General features: G+C 42.9%; 2 protein-coding genes across 2 annotated transcripts; both read right to left on the bottom strand.

The window, feature by feature from the left end:
• Positions 1 to 218: 218 nt before the first annotated feature.
• Positions 219 to 6,378, bottom strand: LOC133926450 (chromatin assembly factor 1 subunit FSM-like). Its single transcript, XM_062372399.1, has 13 exons — positions 5,834 to 6,378; positions 4,895 to 5,719; positions 4,702 to 4,801; positions 4,306 to 4,450; positions 4,069 to 4,195; positions 3,043 to 3,551; positions 2,621 to 2,959; positions 2,449 to 2,530; positions 2,247 to 2,378; positions 1,270 to 1,674; positions 1,045 to 1,182; positions 868 to 913; positions 219 to 781 (listed from the first exon to the last, which is right to left on the bottom strand). The coding sequence occupies exons 2-13, from the start codon at positions 5,525 to 5,527 to the stop codon at positions 603 to 605; spliced, it is 2,835 nt and encodes a 944-aa protein (XP_062228383.1). The 5' UTR covers positions 5,528 to 5,719; positions 5,834 to 6,378; the 3' UTR covers positions 219 to 602.
• A 72-nt stretch (positions 6,379 to 6,450) lies between these two features.
• Positions 6,451 to 9,855, bottom strand: LOC133926458 (protein IQ-DOMAIN 13-like). Its single transcript, XM_062372411.1, has 6 exons — positions 9,623 to 9,855; positions 8,924 to 9,052; positions 8,137 to 8,718; positions 7,809 to 8,033; positions 7,612 to 7,731; positions 6,451 to 7,424 (listed from the first exon to the last, which is right to left on the bottom strand). The coding sequence occupies exons 2-6, from the start codon at positions 8,996 to 8,998 to the stop codon at positions 6,780 to 6,782; spliced, it is 1,647 nt and encodes a 548-aa protein (XP_062228395.1). The 5' UTR covers positions 8,999 to 9,052; positions 9,623 to 9,855; the 3' UTR covers positions 6,451 to 6,779.
• Positions 9,856 to 25,165: the final 15,310 nt, after the last annotated feature.

The following is a 25,165-nucleotide window of genomic DNA, read 5'->3' as shown; positions in this document are numbered from 1 at the left end:
TTTTTTAAAGAATTTTTTAGATTTTTTTCTCTAGTTTTTTTAGATTTTTTTTATTTTTTTAGAATTTTTTGGGGTTTTTTACAACAAAGTCAAACTTTTAGGAAGTTTTTTTGCAACAAAACAACTTCTGTAGGAAGCCAAAATCCAATTGACTTTTGAGGATTTTTTGCATTTTTCCCTTGTCAGAATCATGAGTGTAGAATCTGCTTGCAGAGTTTTCCAGACCCAATGAACTCACAACAAAAATGTTGATAGTTGCAGCGACTAGTGATTCCAGAATGCAAGCCCATCAGCTTTACTGTGAGAATGACTTGCGTTAATAATATAATAGATACATCTCAAACACGCATAAAGACCTTATAAATCAACTAAATATCCTCCATAAATAAACTTATTTTCTTACTAAGTACAACATGTCAAACATCCCGAAACAAAGATGCAGATCTCCATGTTGTTAAAAACCCCAAGTTGAACATGGATTTGTCTCATGCAAAACCAAGTTGATCCCTGATCCAAGAGCTTTCTGCTCATCCGGGTGCATAGCTCCATTGATCCCTGATCCAACTTGAGGAAGACAGCTTCAGGATATCTAGTTAGGAACTCTACTGGGGCGAGGGGAATAGATTAATCTGAGGAGCTTCAGTGCCACCGTTGCCATTTTGAATGCTTTTAGATTTCAATCGCAGCTCAGGTGAAGACGCCAGAGCATTGATGGCCTCTGCCGGAGGTAAACACCGCTTCGAGAAGTACATGGCTATGCCTTTGGTCTTCTTGGATTTCACTGTAAAACAAGTAATATGATTAGTCAGAACAGTTGTTAAGAGTAAGTAGGGTTCCTACGCCAAAAGAACAGGTGGAGTGGAGTACCTGGTGAGGGCTCTAAGCCTAGCTTGTCAAGAACCTCTTTCTTGACCTGCAGAGAAACAAAAGCAACTTAATACAAAACATCTTAAATCCGTTTGGCCCTCAGTTTGTAATTGTGCTACTGGCACAGAAACGATGAATAATCAGGCATGGTATTTTTGAATGCAAAAGCATCCTAACCTTCCAGTGATTATCAACGAAGTCAGATATATCCCTCACTTTACTTTTCAGTTGCGACTTCGAAACATTTGGAAACTTCTGCTGCAGTAATTCAACCAACTTATTGATACCATCTTGACATGACCGTATCACCTGAACCTGCATTGGAGTTGAAGCAAAATGAAAATTACAGCAGTAAATCTTCAAACAACAGATACTCATTGTTACTATTTACTCAATACTTACAATTTCTGGCAGGTCCGTTTCTGGTATAGCAGATGCAGCTGCAGGAGAGCTAATTTTCACATTCGACTGGTTAATTCCCTCAGCATTTGCAGATGAACTGTCAATGACAGGTACATCAACAACTGCACCTCCCGGATAGATGCACATTGAAAGAACTTGCAGGCAAAGCTGCTCAATCTTTGCCAGACCCTTGAGGTCTCCGGCAGTCAATAACTCAGCCTTTTCATTATTTATGTTGGATATCACAAGAGGTTGGCTCTTACGAAGAGCTTGCTCAGTCAAAGTGTTCAGGGCTTTTTGCTGGCGTAGTAGAAACCTGAATTCTTCTTCTTCGGTGCTCTGACCAGTTGGTGAGCTACTGGCTTCCTCATCCTTATCATCCAAGAGACTTTCAATCTGTATCCCCTGCAGGAATGAAACTCCAATGTTGAACCACAGAATATTGTTCATTTAATTGTGGTACAGTAGCACACATAGTAGATTAAACAACTATTGATCTCACATATACGCCAGAACAAATTTGAAAGTGCATTGTAACTCAGAAAAGCACATGGGATGGGACTAAACAAAAATGCTTATTCATGCATAGAACTTGCATCTGCCTACCTGTATACACTTTTCTTATTCCACAATTATCTTGAATACGAGACTCACTATTGTCACCTTTTCATTGGATATATAACACCAATCAGTGCATAGGTTCTACGGACTGTAGAGTGTATGTGGTTTCTTTATTGAAACTGTCATATATGTGAAAGGGTGACTATTTACTGGTTCATTTGTCCTGGTCATAGAGAAGTTTACTGGTTCAACTAACTAATGCACAGCAGGTTAAACAATATTTGTCTTGCCCTCTGATCAATGAAAGTGGTATGTGTTTCTTTATTGAAACTGGAATTGAACTAAGCACCAAGACCAATGAGATGTAATTCCCAGCTCAAATTAGCAAAAGGGAAACAAATTATTCAATGCTATACCTCATTATCCGAGAGGTAGCCATCAGGTACAACAAAGCTATCTTCGTCCTCTTCATCTGTAATCTTGGAATATTCTTCCATAACTTCATCACTATCCTTCTCACAGTCAGAAAGACTCTCACCAGGATCCTCCTGTGCAGAAAACATAACATGAGTATCTCTAACCAGAAAGGACAATAGAAACATGAGTATCATCAAGTACCTCTTCCCATTCATCATCACTATCAACCTCATAGTCAAGATCTGGATCCATCTTAAGTGGACACCTTGGGCCAACAACAGCACTGCCAATAATCGTAGAACAAATCATGATATGGCACTAAAAATGGGAAGTAATGATAAATTATTGGTGGCATGAAGATTGGAACGCTAACATTTTCTTCCTCCAGGTCCCATAATACGCTGGCCTGTTACTTTTGTCAAATTGAAGAAGCTTTCTCCTTATCAATCTAGTTTGCAGAGGTTTAGCATTATTGGTGCTATGACTAGCTGGTAGCATGTCAATGTCGCTTTCAAGCTTATCATGCTCATTTTCCTGACTTAAGTTGTGGCAGTTATCTTCATTTGGAGTTGAAAGTATTTCATCAACCATATCGTCTGAGGATTTTTGAAGCTTGAGCTCTTTAAATGCATCCATCTTGGGTTTGCGTCTGATACCCCACCTGGAGGACCTATTGTAGCTAGATAGCTTCTTCCAACAAGTGACCTGCAACCTGTAACAAATGTTCATTAAATCAATTTTCTTTCGGTAAGTGTGCAGGCAAAAGAAACATAGAATTCAGGAGATATTGCTAACCTCCAAAGATCCTCCAAAACCCATTCCTCTTGTTGAGACAAGGATGAATCAATTTTTGATGTGGTTGCTGGTATCACCTCTTTGTTGTCAGTGCATGGATCATCACCTAAGTCGTTCTCTCCAGATTTTTGAAGTTTTCCGCTATCTTTCTTACTTTTGAAAAAGCTTTCCATCAGAGAAGCTTGCTTTTGAATGGCTAGTTGCTTCTTGAGTTGTGCAGCTTCCTTCTCACGGCGCTTCTGTTCTTTCTCAGCTTCCTCTTGCTGCCTTTTCTGTTGTTTCTTCATTTCGGCTTCTTCCTTTTCACGGCGCTTTTGTTCCTTCTGTGCTTCCTCTTCCTGCCTCCTTTGCTGTTTCTTAGCTTCAGCTTCGTCCTTTTCACGTCGCTTCTGTTCTCTTAGTGCCTCTTCTTGCTGTTTCTTTTGCAGTTTCTTCATCCGAGCTTCTTCTTTCTCCTGGCGTTTTATTTCCTTCTCAATTTGTTTTTGCACTTTCTGGATATCTTTTTCCTAGAATTCAATGATATAACAAGCACATTAGTGGGGGGGGGGGAGATGGATGTGCGGTTCTCTTGATACACTATGATTGTAATATTACACCATGCTCTCCAAAAAAAAGAGAACAAATTATGCCTGCAAACAGCATATCCACCGAATAAACATATTTCATATTTCAAATATGAAGACTGTCATCCCATTATGTACTAACTTATCTCATGTCATATATGAATGTCCAGCTCTTCCAAAAAAAAGAATGTCTAAAAGGTTAGGCTGTAGTAATACACTATCTGGATTCAAGGAAGTGCCTTGTTAAAGGATAAACTGAAATACTACTGGTGCACAATAATGACAGCACAGTTGTCCAATTATTGGAAGTTTACTTGAAATTTGAACAAACTAAACATTGGAAGTTGGATGAAGATGCCAAGTTTTGCTTTACCTTTATAACATCAACAGAATATACACCAAAATGCAGTTGCTAAAATGCCATTAGAATGTCTCAACCACAATGCAAACAAGTACTTACATTAGAAGGCAAGTTTCCCATCCGCAGCTCAGAGACACTCGCATCCTCAAGTCTGCTGACATTTTGGTCATTTTTCTCTGTCTCTTCCATCAATTCCTTAGCTATTGATCTTGCATTTTTCACACCCCTTTATTGACAAAAGGCGTACACATTATAACTTTCAGGACCTCTAGGTACAGATAAAATGTGCATGTGAATCCATAAAAAAGCAACAGCAATGTGAAAGAGGGTACACACCGTTCAATGTTGTTCTTTTGAGACACTCTTTCAACCATTGATCTGATCCCTTCCAGGTTCAGTGACTTGTTTAATTTTAACGATACTTTTCTGAGATCATTTACTTGAGCTTCAACTCCGGGGTTTTCCAGAACTGACAAGGTTGCTGCAATCGGTACAGTCGCTTAGTGAGCGAACAGATAAGAAAGATATGTAGGGGACAAGTTAAAGGTTTACAGGTCCCGTGAATACATGGAAAAATAAAGGTTGATTTAACAGCATGCCATTTTGAAAGTAACAGTAAAACAATTCAACTTCCCCCCCTTTTGAGACTGGGATGGAAAGAGTGGAACAGACTCCTGCTATACATTTCGCTAGCAACTACTTCTGGAGGAGTCAGAACAAAGTTATTCTTACAATAGATGGCAGTGATCCTGTCATGGATTTTCTTTCTGACAGATCTCCGTGTACTCAAAACGCCACGTGTTCTCACCGGCATCAGTTTCAGATCTCTTATCTGCCCATGAATTAAAAAGAATCAGCGCTCTTGATGAAAATACCAATTTATTGAATAAAAAAACACCAACTGGTAAAGTAACACCTAATTTACCTCCCAGCACCAAAGAGCCGACTCCGATTCATCTTCCAACACATCAGCATCCGGGGAGGATTTCCCGTACACCATCCTCTGCCCAATGAGCAGCACAGAGCTACGGACTGAAGCCACGGACACAGCCTCCGTCTCCTTCAGCTTCTCGTGTATCTCCTCCACCAACTTCGTCAGCCCAAGACTGCTCTCCTCAAGCAAGCAGCCAACCATCGCGTTGCCGGACAGATTGCCACCCTCAAACCGCATCTTGCGGCCAGAAACCTCCTTGTAATACTGGAACAACCCCTCGAGCTCCTGGCGGCATCCAGCGACGAGAGCATCCTTGTCCGCGGTAGCAATCGCCGGACCATTCGAAGCCCTCTTCCGCTTCAGTTGCTTCTGCACCTCTACGATGGTATCCGTCAGCGTAGCAGGAGACTGTTGTGCTGCCTCCACCGGCTGGCCTGATGGTTGTTGAGCCGGGGCATCATCGATGGCCATTGAGTCACTCGATTCGAGCTCAGCAGATTGGTTGAGAACAACAGTGACATCGACCTGCATCTGCGATTGCTCCAAATCGTCGCGTGGCTCTGCGTCATGGCGGTCGGGGACTTCTTCAGGGCGAGCAACACCGAGAATCACGCCGCTCTCCATCGCGTGAGCGTGTGGGTGCTGCGACTGCTACTTCAGGAACAAAGCCCCTTTCCCTTCTGCCGAGTTGTTTAGAAGGCGCCGTCTGGGAGATTTACCAGGATTAACTAGGAAAAGACCTAGATCCTGAAGTATCTTAAAAAAAACAGCGCATTCCTCTACCCAATCTTTGTTCGAACAATCCGTCTACTCACCCTGGATCGAGACAAACAAACATCGAGATGTCGCGTTACAGATATACCAGTACCACCTGCACAACCTAGGAACTACAAGAGAGCATCATGCTAGTGCACAGATCGGGAGCCATACCTGCAGATCTGCGGAGCTCAAGCACTGGAGGAGGAGGCGCCGGCGGTGGACCTGGATTGGCGATGTGGGCGCGAGCGGGAGGAGGGAGTGGAGAGGTTGGAGGAGGCGCCGAAACGGAAAAGAAAATATTTGTAGAGAGAGGCGCGCGCGCGCGCGCAAGGGAGGGGAAGGGGAAGGGGGAAATGTTTCCCGCGGCGGGCGGTTTCGAGAATTTCGTTTCGTGGATTTGGCTTCCCGCGGGACGGCCTCCGCCGTCGATCGAGTGGAAGGTTGGTGACTGATTAATGCGTGCCCTGCCACGTGTCACGTGTGATGCGATCGATGTGTTTGTCTGTTGCGCTAGCGAGCCCCCAGCTTCTCCCGGTGTCAGACATTTAGGCCTGGCGATCGATGTATTTTCTTTTCTTTTTTTCAAGGAATAGGAAAAGAAAGTGGTGAATCCAAGGGGCTAGGGCTCCAGCCCTCTACTGCTTCACATCCAATGGAAGTACCCTGAGCTCCGCTTCTAACAATTTTTTGTTATGGATGAGGTTTAGGAAAAAGAAAAGAAAGAGAAGAGAGGAAAAAGAGAGAGGTGGATGAGTCTTCCTACCTGATTTGTCTGCATTTGCCACTGATAGCGAAAATAAAGTTGTTAAAATAAAGTTGTTGGCACGAACAATGGACTCCCGAGTCCCGACACGGAACAACGCATGCATCGCGTGTCGCACAGGCACAAACGCATGGGGCGACTCGCCGCGTGTACACACCACAGCCACCGGCCCCTCAAAAACCGAGAAGGGCTCTCGAGGCAACACCACGTGACGAACCACCAGACGCGTGCAGAGACGGAAACCCACACCAAACCACACCACCAAGCACGTTGCACGTACAGCCACGAAATGTTGCACCGAACTCCAAGCATGAATGCGTCAAAAGAAGATGGAAGAACGCAATTGCAAAGCAGCTACTTGAAGGGCCTCCTGCCGACCCCGGCCGGCATGGACACGGTGGAGTCCACGCTTAGGCCGCTGATCGACCGCGTGGACCGGTGCCGCCCGTCGGCCACCGACGTTGCCGGCGTGCCCACCCGCGACGACTGCCCGTCGCCACCGCCCTTCCAGAACGGGCTCTTGGCCCAGCTCCCGATGCTCTGTCCCAGCCCGAACGAGAACCTGGGCTTCTCCTGTGCCGCCTTTTGCTGCTGCTGCTGTTGCAGGTGCGCCCGCGCCCTTGCCTTCGCGGAGGCCGACAGCGTGGGCGTCATGTAGTTGGGCACGGCGCCGAACGCCGGGCAGCTCGTCAGGCTCTCGTCGTCACGGATGCTCCCCGCGTGGCTCGACGGCGGCGGGGCTCCCTTGACGATCCTCGTAGGCCTGGGCTTGGAGTAGGACGATACCACCGACCGGGCCGGGGTCGCCGCCGCCGTCGTTATTGCTGTTGTCATCTCACGGTGCACAATGGATGGAACAGGCCTATGCTTGATCGGCTCGACGGGACGATAGGCCTCGGGCTCTTGGCGGCGATCGATGGGTGTCCACCACCAGGGGCTCCGCCCCGACTGCAGGTCCGCCAGGATCGCGTGAGCCGCCATCGGCGTCGCCTTCAGCAGCTGCCGAAAGGACAACAATCGAACAGGGCGTCAGTGAGTTTGTGTGAGATGACAAATGCAGCGAAAATCTCAACTCGAACACCTGCCAAACAGCGACGGCGCACCATTCGCTTTTAGGTCGCCGATCGGCGTATCAAAAACATTTTTGCTGTAGTTTTTCTTGTTTCAGATGGGACGGCCCGGGTACCTGATGCGAGTAGGCGTAGGCCAGGGCTCTCTCGCGCTTGATGACGGCCTCCACTTTCCGCTTCGTCCGGGCGTCCGCCTCCTCCGGCGTGAGCAAGCTGTGGTCCCATATGCCGCCATCCTGCAGGCGTTGCACGGAGAGTTTTGTGTCACTCTGTCGTGCGCGAAGCTGAAATGATCGGGTGGTGCCTCACTCACCTGGGACCTGGCGCGCCACCTGCCGCCGTCCCTGAGCATGGCGCCGTGGTGCTGCCGGTTGCGCCGCTCCATGGCCTCCACGCGGCTGGCACGCACATGCGCCTGCACGCGCACCAGCGTCTGCATGCACCGCATCGCCTGCGCCGTCTGCCGCCGCACGCTCGCGCCCCGCATGACGCCCTGCAGCCGGATCAGCCCGCGCAGCGACCCGTAGTTCCGCCGCGCCTGCAGCCACCACACCACACAACGCAAACGTACGCGACGTCACAACCAACCACATCGATCGCAGCGACGGAACCAGTACGAGTAGTCTAGGCGATGAACTTGCCATGTAGCCCCGGAACGCGGCCTGGATCGCCACGGCCGCGGCGCGCGCGCGGTCCGGCGGCGCGGCACGCTGCCTCGCCACGCGGTGCCGCCTCGGCTGCTGGCGCCACTCGGTCTCGGCTCTGCTCTGCTGTTGCTGCTGCAGCTTCTGCTGCTGCTCCCTGTCATGGTCGAACCTCCTGATCAGCGGGGGCGGAGACGGCGGGGGCAACGGCAGCACCACGGTGGCCGGTTTGTCGCGCTCGCGCTCACGCTCACGCGCCGTCACCGGCGGCGGCAGCGGCAGCTGCGCAGCAGAAGCAGTAGCAGCAGCAGCAGAGGTGACGTTGGTGGGCTTGGCAGGCGTGATCTGGTACTGCGCCCTGGTGGCGGCGTAGTACTGGCGCTGCTGCTGCTCCATCTCCGCGTCGCCGAGGATCTTCTCGATGCTGCTCGGCTCGCGGTACAGCGGGATGTTGATTAGCGCGCCCGCCGGCGGCGACGCCGGCTCCACGTGCTGCCGCGACCGCCCGTAGCCTCCCCATCGCTTCTTCTCCCTCGCATGCCCGTGCTGCGGCGGGAACTGCGCTACCAGCTGATGCACCTGCACGTCATTGATTGATCTCACCTGTCAGCACATCACTACTCCACAGTAATACTACTCTCTTTTCTGTTTCTTTAATCTTTGTTGGTTGAAACTGGTGCGGACACTTGATTTGTCTTAGCCGGTGATGCATGGTGAGAAATCTACTTTGATGAATAGCCAAAGAATGGATATAATCAGGAGATTTGACTAACTACCAACTTACATTTGTTGGCTTCTCCTTGGGGCTTGAGGTGAAGGCCTTCTTGAGTGCACTGAACCAGCTTCCCTTCTTGCCCATCTCCTTAACATTTCTCTTTGCTACAGCCCTTGAACATTTCTCCCTGCCAGAGTCCTGTGTAATTCCATCAACAACGGCAAGAGTATAAAAGCTTGATGTTCTGTTCCGACCAAATATTTGTGATTTAATTAAAGCTACAAAAGATGACTTAATACTGTAATTTCTCGTAGTAGCAGTGTGGCACTTGTATGAATTAGCAGGAGCTCCCATCAGTCTAGGTTCAACTTGTAATGCCATGCATGCCAATCCTTACAGTAGCTTACAGTGTGCTAGGATTTCTGGTGCCTTCAGTGTAGAAGCAGCTTTTTTATGCGAATTGTTGTGCCTTTCAAGGGTGGTGTGATCAAGTTGTCTGCTTTAACCGTGAGTGCGTCTCTCCTATCACACACCACACTAAGAGGCGGTTCCCTCTCACGTTTAAACTTAGGACAGAAAACTTATGCGACTAGAAAATCATTGGTAAGTTCTGAAAATTCTGTTATCTGCTGATTAGTAAATTGACAGCGCAAAACCGCAGGGCAAAAACCATCTTATTTGCAAAAAAAAATAAAAATGGAGGAACATATTATGTTTGCAAATATTAAAAAAAAAATTGAAACAAGGATGCGAGCCACAGGTGCATACCTTATTTACACTTCCACGGCCTCTCCAAGATCTTGTTTTATTACACGATAGAGATGGTGACCCCCTTGTGCTCTGCTACCCTCATGAGCTCATGCATCGGAACCGCATTCGTCCATCGCCTTTTCCTTCGAACTCCTTTCAATTGCGAGAGGGTGTTTTATAGATTTCTTTGTGGATTGGTGGTGAAGGGGAGTGCCCACTTTCCCACTCAATGACACCCAACCAACCTTGCTTGATTGGCAAGCCTCAGAAGGCAGCATTTTGCAGCAGGGAGGACTTGAGGAGCACTGTTTTGCCTTGCCTTGCCTTTGTACTTCAAACATGTCTTTTTGAGACCTCTGCCGTGTGTGATGTATACTTATACAACATGACTTGTGCAGCTGTACGCAGACTTGTAAGGCTACAACCTGATTGGTTGACAGAATATCCTATATAGGGAGTCTACAAGGAGTTCTGATGGGCTTTCGTAGCAGGTATGTGTCGCTATAATTGGTCTACTGAAATATGAGTAAATACACATTGGATTTGTTCATGTTTTACTTGGTTTCAGATTAAGTTCATGGGCAGTCAGACAGATGTGCCTGACTCAGTCACTGCATGTCACTCAACTATAAAATTAAAAAAGCCATGCTTTTTGACGGATAATAAGTATGCTAATGATTCAATTTTGCAAGGTTCTGTAGTTTTTTAACGTGGGCAATGATGCTGTCATGATCGTGCTGGTTGTTGGTTAAATACGAAGCCGATCTGCAACTAACCTATGCTAATGCTAGAGTAGCCCATCAGCCATAACTTCATGCCCATGTCATTGCTTACACTTGCTTGAGAATGAATCCTCTGAATCAGCTGATGATTCACTTCCAACTGCCATCCCGATTAGCATTTGCTAATGAAGTTACCATCAACAACCAGCATCTCTTTGTGACCCTTCCTGAAAATGCAGCTTCTCTGAAACGGATCGGATGGTTTTACTTTTTTTACCACTGGTTCTGGAGTGTTTACCATCAACAACCAGCATCTCTTTGGGACCCTTACTGAAAATGCAGTTTCTCTGAAACGGATGGGATGGTTTTACCTTTTTACCAATGGTTCTGGAGTGTTTCAGTAACTGTCAAAAGTAACCAAATTGCAGAGTGGCAACAATTATCTGCTTTATGCTCGATCCTCGCTAATCGCTATGATCTCTATATGTGAGTGGAACGTGTTGTAAAAGAAGGGGAAATGAATGGGATTGAGTGGCTTAAGTGAGGAGGAGACTGAAAATGAGTCTTGCTTGCAAGTTACTCCAAAGATCAAATGGAACTTAATATCTCCTAGCTAGCTAGTTGGGTCCCTGGTCGAAATCAGAGAGCGGCTTAGTGCTGGGAGTTGCTCCTAACAACACATGTTGGCCACATCCATGGCCCTCTATGTCAATTCTGTCTTCACCTCGCAACCATTTGGCTCCTGTTGGATCTGTCAACTCCAACGTTGCTTGCACATCGCTCCCGTTTCGGAATAAACAAGGCACCTTTCTGCTTGCTTCTGAAAATTATTTACCCAACCAATTGTGTACTTTAAATTAATATACTTTTCTTTATATTCTAAGTGTTTCCTACGTAGATTTCAAGCGTGCTTTCTTATCATAACCAGCATGTGACATGCAAATATCTTAGTTTTTTTTACCTGAAGTACTTTTTTTTCCTTGCATGGTTTACCTGAAGCACTCGAAAAGCTGAAGCAACCCAGTAGCCGAAACGCTAGGCGTGCGGCAAAATCACGGCAGTGGTTACGTGGTCGCCGGCAGGGTGAACTCAATGGAATCAACCCAGCGCCTAGTCAAAATAACACGGCGGCTACGGATTCTATTTGCATGGGCATCGCCCCCTTCTTGGCCTTTTATGCACGCAGGCATGGCGAGCAAGTAGTGCTCAACAAATAGGACTCCACAAACTAGCGGAGCCCGTATACAAACTAGCCGACCCCAGATACATACAAGTGGCTAATTGTTAATGAGTAATTCTGGGTTATCACTTAATTTGTTTATTTCTTAATTTAATTGGGTGGGAGTGAATCTTTAGTTTATTTTTTAAAGTTTTAAATCAACTCAATAACCTAGAAAATACAAAAACTTATAGCCCTACCCAAAAACAAAGAAAAGGAGGAAAAAAACACCGATCCCAGATACATACAAGTGATTACTCAATTGTTAATGGGTAATTCTGGGTTACCACTTTATTTATTTATTTTTTAATTTAATTGGATGAGAGTGAATCTTTACTTTATTTTTAAAGTTTTAAATCAACTCAATAACTAGAAAATACAAAACTTATATCCCTACCCAGAAACAAAGAAAAGGAGAAAAAAAACACCGATCGAATCAGATCATTTTTTAAACAAGAGACTGTCTCATGGAACATCTTTCTTTAAAAAAAAAAAAAGACGGACTCATGGAAATATGAATTGAACGATCAGAATCTGAACTTTCGTGGCTTGGGCCGTACAATGTTTTTTTCTTTTCTGAATTGTGGGCAGCACAATGTTTTTTTCTTTTCTGAGAAAAAATTATATCAAATGGGCACGACTCCACGTCAGCGGCTAAAAATTTGAGAAACTAGCAAAGTGTTACACGTTAATAGCATGACTAGTTTTACTACAATATTTTGTCACTTAAAAACTAGTCACTTTAGCTTTTTTAATGAGGTTAGTGTCATTTAGTTATCAAACACATAAAATTAGAAGAAGAGATAAAATTTATGTTAATGGAATAGAAAATTATTTATGCTCCAAACTTGTACTAGAATCGTATATATGTATTGGTTTGATTCGTATATGATTTGATCAACTGTCAAAATCGTACATGTAAACAACCAAACCAAAATTAGAATATGTTTGTCTTGCCTGCGTGTTATGCCTTATCTGTTGTCTGCTTGATGTGATAACTTTGAGCTACATAATATTTCTCAATCTATTATCTTTTTTAGAAAAAAAAATAAAGTTTCAACCTTTTGCACCCAAGAATGCATACAACCTTGTAGCATTATTACATCATCCGAACTTATATGTGACCATATCAATCACATAACCTGTCACTAAACCGCCAGTCATTCTCGACAAGAAAAACTTCATATCATTCACATAACCTATCACTAAACCGCTAGTCATTCTCGGCAAAAAAAAAAAAACTCCATAGCAACCACCTCCAATGTCTCGGCAAAAAGAGATAAAAATTCTAAAAGATTACATGACCATATCAGTCACATAACCTATCACTAAACCGTCAGTCATTCTCAACAAAAGAAAAACTTCATAGCCACCACCTCCAATGTCTCGCAAGCCAGTCTAATACCTTCCCTTGTATCCTTCTTTTGTAGCAATCTCCAAAATCTGAACCAATAGGTGTCCCTAAAGAGAGTGCAAAAAAGATGTTATTGTTTTTTTATTAAAGATCATATCATTGCGACATAAACAAATCGCTCAAAATAAAGCGGCTACCCTAACCAAAATCATATTATTTTTGTTAGCTCCCATGTCACTCATCCAATCACCCATAATATGGTTTATGTTCCTATGCATGGAAATCCCTAAGGCAATCTATATAATTTACCAAATTGACTTGGCCAAGTGACACTTAAAGAATAAACGATGTGTATATTTCATTATGATTGTAAAAGCTACATTTGGGATTCCCACTATAATCTGCCCCCTGCAGACATAATCTATTGTCTTAGAAAGAATTTTAATTTTTTATTATTTTTACTATGAATTTTAGCTATTGATTAATTGTATTTTATATGGACTCTTTATTTAGGTATTTGATTTTTATAATATTATTTCCTAAGACTATATTTGATATCGATCTTTCTTTTTTCTATTCTAACCCAATTTCAATTATTATTTATTTGGACTCTTTATTAAGATATTTTGCTTCTCAAACCATATAGAAATTGAACTGTTAATTTTGTATATCTTTTAATTTCAAAATTACCTAATTATTAGACATATCTGAAATAGACTCTTTGATTAAATCTAGATCATTAGATGTTCATAATAATAAGTGGTCTAAATTCTTTTTTCTTTTTTAGATTAACGTGATAATTTTATGACTTTGAGAATGGACATAGTCACTTCTTTTTCTCTTAAATATTAAGATAATAGATTTCAGTTAACAGCTAGAGGTTTGGATGAGCATAGGCTCAGGTGTATCTCCATCACCCTACTTGCGGCGTCTTTTCTACTTTCTCCATGCGCAGTGCGTCCCAGTAGAAAGATCCGTACCTTTTCTTGGCGATTTCATGTATTTATGCTAATTTATTTGAGGCATGTATATATGTGATGTGCATTTGTGACTGTTTGTATATGTTGTAAATTCAGGGGGAAAGGTAAAATGCACTTTCGACCAAATAAGCGTGTGGTTTGACATTTTGTATTAGGTTTGGCGAATGGTTTCACTTAACACCAGCGCATCTTATTAAATGTAGTAGTTTTCACTTGCCACACGCAGGTTCGGACCATCGATCCCCAATCCCATAACTTCTCACCGTGTCTGCTCTTTATATTCTTTTTAACTTGATATCCTATAATTCGTGACCACTTTTATGTTTAAAACTGCACATATTTATTATATAAAAATTTGTACCATTAGATATGTCGTTAGAAAGGTTTTCATAATATTAAAATCAATTATATTATTATTTAAGATAAAAAAGAAGTTACTATATTCGCTCTCAAGATTACATAATTACCATATTAATAGAAAAAAGAAAAATATATAGAACACTCATTGATAAGAACATCTAAGGATCTAGATTAAAAAAAGCTTATATCAAATATAATTAATAAATAGTTAAATTTGAAAAAAAAATCCATATCAAATACGATTAATAAATACTTAAATTCGGAATTAAAAAGTATGAAAAATTAGCAGTTCGATTTTCATACGGTTTAGAAAGCAAAATATCTAAATAAAAAGTTAAAATAAAATAATATAAATAATAATTAAACTTAGGGTTAAAATAGAAAAAATAAGGATCCATATCAAATATAGTCTTATAAAAAATCAAATTATTATAAAAATTAAATATCTAAATAAAGAGTTCATATAAAATACAACTAATCAATAGCTAAAAATTATAAAAAAATAATGAAAAAATTCAAAATTCTTACTAAGATAATATATTAAGAAGCACCATGTGGTTCAAGGTCGTCATATCAAGCAGGCAGCAGGCAAAGCAAATTTATTCTGATTTTGGTTGAACTGCCTACACCTGAAGTACGATTTTGACAGTTGACCAAAATATATACGAATTGAACTAATAAGTGTATACGATTTAGGTACAAATTTGAGCATAAATAATTTTCTTTTTCTATTAACATAATTTTTATGTTTTCTTCTAATTTTATGTATTTTGTAACTAAATGACATTAACCTCGTAAAAAACTAAAGGGACTAATTTTTAATCAAAGATTATCGTAAAAAATATTGCATCGAAGATAGCCACACTATTAATATAGATCAACTTGCTAGTTTTATTATTGTATCTTAATATAAAATTATAAAAAGTAATGTTAGAGCCGTACCTTGAAGACAATAGAAAGTAAAAAAAAATGTGAAGTAAAAAAGAACAGTATGTCTTGTGCCATGGTGGAGTTTTAAGTACTATTCGCACGATTGTTCGCTTGTGTCGTGGTTGTGAACTTTTCTGATAAACAATGTATGACAAGTGCTACTCGTGGAAATAATTGTTCATTTGTCACTCTAAAGAAGTAAAAATTGCTGTTGAGGATGACATATGAACCATTCTAAATCTATACATATAGAATATGATGACAAATAAGTAATTATCACTTTCTCACAGCGGCAAAAAAGCAAATAGCCCGCTACTGGTGAGGAGCACTCATGTGCTTGGCCGGTAGTTCATGCCGTTGACCAGATACACGAGCACGCCAGCAGCCGACACCTCCTATAGCTAGCCTCTGCACGTCAAAGGCTCAACTGCAACTTTTTCGAAGCTCGTGATCTTGACTTATTGCGTTGAAGTTAAACGTATCTTTATTTGGTTGCATGGCGACTCCCGCATCGATCTTGCACGGCTACAAGTCAAAAAGAAAGACTAATGGTCATTGATCTTCCACAAATCCTAACACAAAGTTCCGCGAAATAGAATCATGTGTCCGATTTGGTCGTTAAGAAATGGGGTGGTTACGATTTGTTCAGTGAGCTTGCTGTAGGCGTATCTGAATTCGGTGTGACGAGTTGGCCAGTAACACCATTGAAGGACTACAATTCGTCACCAAAGTCCAGGCCTTACCTAATACCACAAACAACTCACTGCTCCAAAAGGGCATGTATTCACGTACGTAACTCGTATCATCTTATTTCTTGTCCATCATGCGTGGTGGAATGTTGGAAACACGCAACAAATATTAATTCCAAATTTTATTAGGAGAAAAACTACACAGATTAAATATGATATAACCACTAGAACTAACAGGCCTATTATGTATTTCAGATCCAAAAGCATCTTTTTTTTAAAAAAAAGTTACTCACACAACTTACTTGTTGGTTTGATAAAGATGAGCTTCCGCAAGGGTGATCTGGTTGATGTCGCGGAACTAGTTCCTCGGATGTAGTCAACGTCGAGGAAGTAGTAGAAGACGAGTTGCAGTCACCAAGCGGTTGCATCGAGCGTTGCCCAAAAACTTGATTACCGCCCGATGCAGATCTCTATACGACACCGGTTTTGGAGATCCCATTCTTCTCTTCCTCAATGCATGTCGAGAGAAAAGGACGATAAGATTGTGACAGCGCTCGCGAGAGAGAAGAAGATAAAAATGAGAAAAATAAGGAGACGAAATCAGAGAGAAAACAATCAAGACGTCTCATTTTCTCATATAACCACGAAAGGGCAGTTTTTGACTGTCACAAATGGTTATTAATGGCAATAAAATTAGACGATTAATCCCATTAAATCACTTGAATAAAATGCCATATTTACCTATGATTTCAAATGGCTAATTAATCGCATTAAAACATAATAAAATGGAATTTTTTTGCATAATTAACTACCATATTTACACATACGCGCCACGCTCGTCATTTTCACACGAAATGCACGCACATGTGTATATAGCTAAAGTACCTCTCTTTTCTCTCCCATGTGTTTCTATTTTAGAAAAAGAGAGAGTCAACTATTTAAGAATATTCATCTCTCTTTGAATTAACAATATGTGATTAAAGTGTGCATGCTTTGAAATTTCATGAGTAAGGCAAAAAGGGCCAATTCCAACAGCTTTTGCTGAGGCCAACACAAAAAATTTCGAAAACATACACATGCCCAGCTACTATCTGGAACAAAACTGATGCATTATCAAAGAGTAACTTTCTCTATATAATACACACACACATATCTTCAGAACCACAGTCTCAAAGAAAGCAAAAAAATGTTGTTGGGAGAAGGAAACCATAGAACTTGTAGAATTGGTAACCCTTTTTTTTTTAATCCTGAATTGCTAACCCTTTGAGACCCTTTTGTGAAACCAGTCTAGCTAGCCCCTAACAACTGCAGGCTCCGGCAGCCCGTCTCATCTCAGTGCCCCGCGCCTCCCCCGCTTGGCCCCATGGGCAGCATCTCCATCAGCGTCGACACCACCGCCTCGTACGCGGCGGCGCTCGGCGGCGCGGGCCTCGCGGCGTCCGCGCACCGCGCCGCGAAGCTCAGCGCGACGACGACCGCGGCGAGAACGGCGGCGACGGCAAACGATGCACGGTGGCGAGCGTAGCCCATGGCTGGTTTGGCCTCGCTGTATCGCAACGAACAAGTAGATTGTAGTGCGCTGCTCTGGACACGCCGGAAGCGGAACGTGCCGGTGCACGTATATATGGAGCGTGGTGGGCGCCGTTCTGGGGCACACATGTCGCCAGTGTTTCCTTTCCACCACGTCTCCACTTCGCAGCCAACTAGGTTGAAGATTTCGCGCTGGAATACGCTGACCCGTTAGTGCTGCTGGATCCTGGGAATAAAGAAACGGTCAAGAACCAACTCCACGATGAGGATGGAAGAAAAATTGCTGGCCGGCCCTGCTGCGTCGGACCATAGAAATCGTCAAGATTTCGCCACAGTTGCTGGCACGAAGCACGCCTGAAGCTTCGGTTCTCTTCTCACGGGCGGCGTGAGGTTTTCAGCTCCAGCGGCCAGGTTGGTGCACCGCCGTCTGATTGAAACCTGAAGCTCTGGTGTGGTGAAGCGCGGAGCATGCTGAGAGTTGAGACCGGCGTCACCTAGTCCAACACGCATGCCTTCAGGAGAAACCAGCTCCGATTTCCAACACGTCCACAACACGGGCCACTTTGGAAAGTCAAGACGGTTGAATTCACAAGCAGCCCGAACTCTGATGAGTTGACACGATAACGTTGAGCTTACCGACTGGGCTGATCTTTTTTTTTAAAAAAAACTTTTTCAGCCGTAGTACATGGCAAGTAGTCAAGTGAAAAACGTCGTCATGCACAGCGGCAGAACAAAATCAATGGCGGTGCACTGATATGGAAATTTAGACACTTGAGAAGACATCTAAATCATCATAGTGTTTAATGTGATCATCTAAGGTAATTAAGTACATAATTAGTGAGTGATTAGTGCTTATAGATCTAGAGAGAGTATTGCTAGGTGATTGCTGCCTAGAGAGTGGATCAATGAGTGATTTAGCTTATATCGGGTGGTATACTGGCGTCTTGGTGACTCGTCGGCAACTTGAGTCGGAGTTTCTCAAGCTTATTGACCCTTCGATTTAGTGTGGAGCAGCGGCAAGATACGTGTACAGGGGCGCGGAGACACTTGCATTGATGGCTCAAACTTCGAAGTGATTGCGACGGCAAGTGACCGGAAAAGAGGGTTGTGGTGAGGTCTTGTCTTGGTGGTTTGGTGGTTCAACTTACTTGAGGCCTTAGTGGCTTAAGGGCCGTGACCAGGTGCCGACCGGGAGTATATCCTTAGTGGAACTCCAACATGAACTAGAGGTGACATTTATATCATTGATACCACGGAATAAAGATCTCTTGTATTGAGTTTTCTCTCTCTATCTTATTTATATTTTCGCATTTAAATTTTTTCAATTTACCTTTCTAGATAGAAGAACTACTTTATTTGATAAATGCACAATAAAGGGTCTTTAAGAAATAATCTAAAGAACTTAAAAAATTCAATGCATTTAATGATATTCATGCTACCTTTGTTTTTAATTATAAATAATTATTGGACAAATTTAATTTGCTAAACAAGAAGTATGGAGAGCTTAAGGATAAATTTGAGTGCATTGAATCTCAAACTAAGGTCCCTTTGAAGCAATTTACCTCGCTCTTTAATTTTAATTCTAAGATAGATGTTTTCACTTTTTGTGATGATTTAATTGATTTATCTAGCTCACCCATTTATAATGAGATATGTATTAAGAATATTGTTGTAGAATCACCTAATGATCTCATTGCATAAGAGAATGATTAGCTTAAGTAAGAAGTTGAGAAGCTTAAAGAGGACTTAAGAAAATTATTGGGCAAAGAACGTGTCCAATCTTCTTAAGATAATCGTGCTACCATGGTGAAGAAGCTTGCGGAGGGATCAACCGTGACATACTTCAAATCTATCAAAAAGACTACAAGTTTTTCCAATGCAAGCAAGTAAGAAGGAGACAAGGAGAAGAAGAAGATGACGAACCTCTCCAACAAGACCTCCAACCTCTACACTAAGCCCAACTAAAAGGTCAACACCAAGAGCAACCACTACAAGCTCAAGAAGAAGGATAATTGCAAGGTGGTTGCATATATGGTTGGGAGAAAAGATCGGATGTGGAACCAACCTATTTTGGTGTCTAAGGAGGTCATCACCAATACGAAGGAGCTCCAATCTGTTTGGATTCTAAATAAAACTTGAAACCCAAGACGAATATGGGGATTTGAAGACTTGACTCATAAGATGAAGTGAATGTTCTAGTAAAGAAGCCAAGTATATAAGATTGGATACATTGATGAACATCATGATCATCATATACCCAAATTCCCATCCAAATGTAAACAAGACAAATGTACTAGACGCTAAATCCTCTAAATTGATGAATTCACTTGCCTTGTCTAGTATTGCATACGCATATTTCAATTTATTGCAATGCCTAGTGTATGTTTTCATATGGTAGGTTGCTTGTGTTTCTCTCTAACACATGAGCAACCTATATAGCTTATTAGTGATAGGTCACTTACATGACACATATCTCATTTGATATATTTTATGTGCCATGAGTCCAAGCTATAGGATAGATTTCCCCATATTATCAATAACGAGTGCATATCTCTCACAAGTATTCGACACTTGTATGCACATACTTAGGCCGAGCATATCCTATGGGTTATGATTTTGAGGCTAAAATATGTTGTAAGAGATATCTTTTATAGCCTCAGAAAATAATCTACAAGTCCCGGGAGGTATACAATGTTTAAAGGCTTCAATTGATATTTTTGTCAAATCTTTTGGCCATTTAAGCTACCTTCATGCATAATATGGTTTAGATTTTCTATCTTGATATTTTCCAGTTGTGCACATGTTTACTTCTCAACATATATAGGCACACATATAGAGGGAGTTTAGACTATATTATATGAGTTTCATGAATCGTGATCCATGTGTTTCATCTTGATTGATATCCACATATCCTTTAAATTGAATCCCTGGCCAGCAAAGCACTCCGCCAGGGGCTCTACTGGCCTACGGTCATATCCGGTGCGGAGGAACTTGTCTGCACATGCCAGATGTGTCGATGGATGAGGCACCAGAGCCATCAGCCACTAGCTCCCTTACAGCTGATGTTGACGGCCATCTCCGGATCCAAGTGCCCTTGGGAATCGCGAGGTAGAATGAATTGATCCCGTCGCCGCCTACAAAAAGGTAGGGTGACCCTAGATGCTTGGGGTGCACTAGATCCCTCCCCGGAGGTGGCATCCCGAGCACAGGTAAGGCCCCATCTAGCCTCGGGTTGCCACACCTGTATGCATAAATCCTACACAAGTTAGTCACAAGGCACGAGTATTTTAGAACAACACAAAAATAGGCAGGAGGTAGACATCGCTCCATTTGGCAAATGAAGTCTAAATACATGAAGCGGGAGAAGATGGCCAACATACTAAAACTCTGCCCCCTTCCCCCGCACAAAGAGAAGAAAAACAACAAATAGCCTACTCAGAGCTACACCTCCTGCGGCGGAGCTTGCGAACTGTCATCCACGCGTGGAGGCTGTTCCTGTGAAGCGACAATCAGATGAGAATGATGTCTGAATGGTGGCGGTGTGTCTGTGAGATCCTGGTAGGGAGCCTGAACTCCCGCGGTGGAGACCGAGCGGGGAGCCTATCACATCCCAAAATCCGTAATTACATAATTAAGCATAAATATGCTTCTTAAGCATTATGTTTAATTTTGTTTTGTAACTATAAAGCAATTCGTTTAAAATTATTTAGATGGGAGAAACTAATCCGAGAGAGAAAAGAATAAAAATCGCATTGAAAATACCACATTTCTCTAGCAAATAGGGCCCACATGTTGGCCAACCACCCCACACCTCTCTCCAAGTGGGCAGCTCACTCACTCTCACCCTCCCTCACTCCCCATGCCTCCCACCGTGCAGCAGCAGTTGCTGCCCCCTTTCTCCCTCTCAAGCTCTCTCCATTCCTCCCTCAAATCCGTCCACAAGAGAAGGATTTGAGGTATGCATGTGGTGCTATTGCGATCCTTAGCTCATAAGCTATCCAACCATCCAATTTGTTTTCTTTTTCCCAAAGTATTCAAGCTGTTTTGGTGTCTTTTGGTGTTTAGGGTTGAAACGTGAGGAACACCGGATTTCTTCGTCTCCCGGGCGATTTCCTCTATTACCCGACGATCATTCAACTCCATAACCATCTTGGGTAAGTCTTTTAGGTTTCACATGTCAAGAATGCATGATTTGGTTGGTCGATTTTGAGTTTGGAGCTTAGGTTATGAAGTTATGGTGTTCTTAAGCTTTGTGGTGAATTAAAGGATTTGGGTGAGTTTTGAGTTAGAAATCGAGTTGTTAGGTTGATGAAACTGATTATTTTTGTTTTTGCTTTTGATGCTAGAATACATAATTAGAATAAAAAGCAAACTGACCTTAACTCTTTTGCAACAAGTTCTAGATACATTAAAAAAACAGAATGTAACAACCTAATTTTTTCTCTAATTCCAAATTTTCCTTAATAGTTATTAAAGTTCAAATGAATTTAATTATTTTATTTTAAAAGAGAGAAAACCCTATTTTATAGGAAAGAAAAAGAAAATGACATAGGATATAAGTGAATATTTTGCATTCATGCTGAATTAGGCAAATAGTATTTTATTTGAATTCTTGATGAATTTATTTAAAGATATTTTGTCTGGATTTTTGAATTTGAAATTGGATTTGAATTCTATAGAAAAGATAAAGGTTAAAACTTCTCTCGGGCTGTCTCTTGCTGTTTCGGCCCAACATCTCAGCCCCGACCCAGCTGCCCGGCCTTCCCTTCCGCCTGGGCCGCGCCCCTGCTGCGGCCCAGCCACCCGCGCCGTGCTCTCGCGCGCCAGCCGAAGACGCCTGCGCAGTCTCCGTTTTCCCCTGTGCCGTCGCCAGGTGGGACCCGCCGGCCGGATCCGTCGTCTCCGAGAAGGACTCCGCCGCGCCGCCGAATCCGAGCGAGAAATCGACGCCGCCTTAAGAGTCCTGCGCTGTCCCGTGACCTCTGAGCCGCCTATATATATGCCCGCCCCCTCCCCGAACTCATCTCATCTGCAAATCGCCAAAACCCGAGCCCTAATCGTCGGATTCGAAGCTCGCCGAACCGCCATCGCCACTGCTTCGTCCGCCCTCGCCGCTACGCCGTTCCAGAGCCAGACCACGCAGCCTGAACCCACCATTGCACGCTCCTGCCCTTGCTGAAGCTTTTCCCGCCGTCGCCTTGACCCCTGCGTCGCCGGAGCACCCTCTCCGACGAGTTCCCGAGGCAGCCGCCGCCCCTTCCGTCGTCGATCGCCTTCCTGTGCCGCCAAGCCCGAGGTAAGCCCCAAAACGGATTCCCCGCGCTTCCCTGAACCTTTTGCGCCGCTCGTCGTCGCCGCCGGCGAGCCCTAGCCGATTCCGGTGAGATATCCGGCCGTGCGCCGCCGTGAACCCCTCGGCGCCGCCCTGTCCTTCCCCTCCGGCCGCCCGATCTTCTCCGTGCCGTCGGATCTGTCCTCAACGATCAAGATTAGATCTGAATCGTACCCCTTCAGCAACCAATAGCGTAGCGCCACGTGTTTACTCTTAAACCCAGTCACCTGTACTGCCCCGTCACCCTGCCACCTCAGCTGCCATCTCAGCCCTTTTGCCTATGTGTCCAACCAGTCAGCAGCCACGTCATAAAGGAGGTTTTTCAATCTAAAAATAATTCCTGATAAATCCTTTAATGGGTAATTTTGTAATTTAGCCCCTGAACTTTTCTAAAATAACAAAAGAGCCCTATATTTTTACAGTTAGGTCCTTATACTTTTTCATAATTACATTTTGGTCCCTCTATTTTTACAAAAAGGTCCCTGGACTTTCTGATAATTCAATTTAAGTCCTTTTCCTTTTTCCAGATTTAACCCTAGACTTGTTTTAGCCCTAACTTTTCCATCGTAACTCCGATTTAAGCGATTCTTGCGTCGATGGATTCGTTTTTCAGTGCTCTTTCTTGTTAGCAAGTTTTCATCTCGTTGTTCTTTTGCTTTATGCTTTGTTCTTAGTGTATCTTGTTTGCTTATTTGCCGGTAATTGTGCGATTAGCCGATAACGTCCCGGATCAATTTGAAGAACATCAAGACCAGGAGCAAGAATACACTGAGCAGCAGCAAGGAGAAGGCAAGTGTCCTTGATCATATTGAACCTATGTTTTTAAATATTTTGTTTTACAAAACTGCATGCAATGTCTGTCAATATGATGGGTAGTCACCTATGTTAGGGTTTTTCTCTAGATATTTCCTTATTATCCCTTGGAACCTAGATGGTTTATGGTTAGGAGTCTTTTATGAGTAGATTGCTTAGCCTTGCTTTTGGGATATTGGGAAGTGTCATAATTTTGACTAATGAACATATGCAGTAATGATGATTAATATGATAATGTTTTAGCAACATGGAACCTTAGGTCTTGAGCATAGGGATATTGGTGATGGTTGTCATGGTTATGACATTGGTTTAGTGTTTGCTCAAATAATCTAAGTAAGGACCGGTTCGTGGAGCGACAACCCGAGAAGTAACGTATCAACCATGAGGCTGATATGGGTAAAGTGTGACATACTGATTAGAGTCTGTCCAGTGTGCGTTGGGTCAGCACAAAAGGGGGCTTCTGGGTAGGAGCTGTTGCTCGCGTAAAGCCTGGCGGTGAAACCTAGTGGGCAGACATGCACTGGATTAGTCTCTGGTTAGTGGAAAGTGTCATACAATGATTCTTGGCGGCACACCACTGACGTGTGTTAAGTGTCTTACAAACACGGCAACATGGAATTCACTGACTCGTGGGTAAAGTTGGACAACCTCTGCAGAGTGTAAAACTGTTATAACAGCCGTGCTCACGGATATGAGAGACTTGGATCCTCACATGATTAGATGGTGGTTTGGTTTTGATTCAGGTACAGGGAGTACTAGATGCTGTGGTCTTGGTCTTAGTGCGGGGAGCACAAGACAGTTGTGGTATGCAGGGTGGGGAGCCTTGTATGCTAGGTGTTGGACTGTTTGGGTTACATTGACTTAATAATTGCCTAATGCTTTTGAGTCTAAATATGTTTTCATTACTCGCATTTACGCAAATAATACCTTGTGTTAGCCTATTCTTGAGATAAGCCTGCATGTCATTATTTTCTCACACTTGCTGAGTACATTATGTGCTCACCCTTGCTTTCTCCTACCAAAAACATATGCTGCTCAGTGGAAGACTTTGAGGATTTCCAAGACGACGACCTGGTGTTCTAAGGAGCGTATCTTCCAGTCGATGCCTGTGGAGTCTTGGTCGCCAATACTTTCATTCCGCTGCCGTCGTTTAGATGCTATCGTTTAGGTTAAATTTTGAGTTTACTTAGGTAAAGTCTTTTATTGTAAGAGGTGATCGTTTAAATAAATAAAGTATTGCTTTTGTTACTTCACCTATGACGTCCTTATGTGTGTTAAACTTTCTGGGCACACATAAGTCGCATTTGTTTTTGGCCGTTAAAATCGGGTGTGACACAGACTCTCACATAGTTGCAGGAGAAAAGAGTATGTTTGTTTTAATTTTAAATTGTAAAAAATCAATCTTCTATAAAATCAGTCTTCTATAGAATTCATGAGAGCTTCTTCATACTTAGATTGTAGAGTGTGTGATTTTGTAATATAATTTAGTTGGTAGATTATGAGAATTAGCTTTTATATTATAACTGTTTGTATTTTACTTTTGATTTTAGAGCTAAAATCCATAAACAGAAAGAAAAAAAAAACATGGCCTAACAGAGAATAACGCTCCTTTTGCAATTTAGTCCTGGACCA

The sequence above is a fragment of the Phragmites australis genome, chromosome 1 (assembly GCF_958298935.1).
Source record: "Phragmites australis chromosome 1, lpPhrAust1.1, whole genome shotgun sequence".
Lineage (NCBI taxonomy): Eukaryota > Viridiplantae > Streptophyta > Magnoliopsida > Poales > Poaceae > Phragmites > Phragmites australis.
The sequence above is the reverse complement of the archived record's forward strand: the minus strand, read 5'-3'. Positions and strand labels throughout refer to the sequence as shown.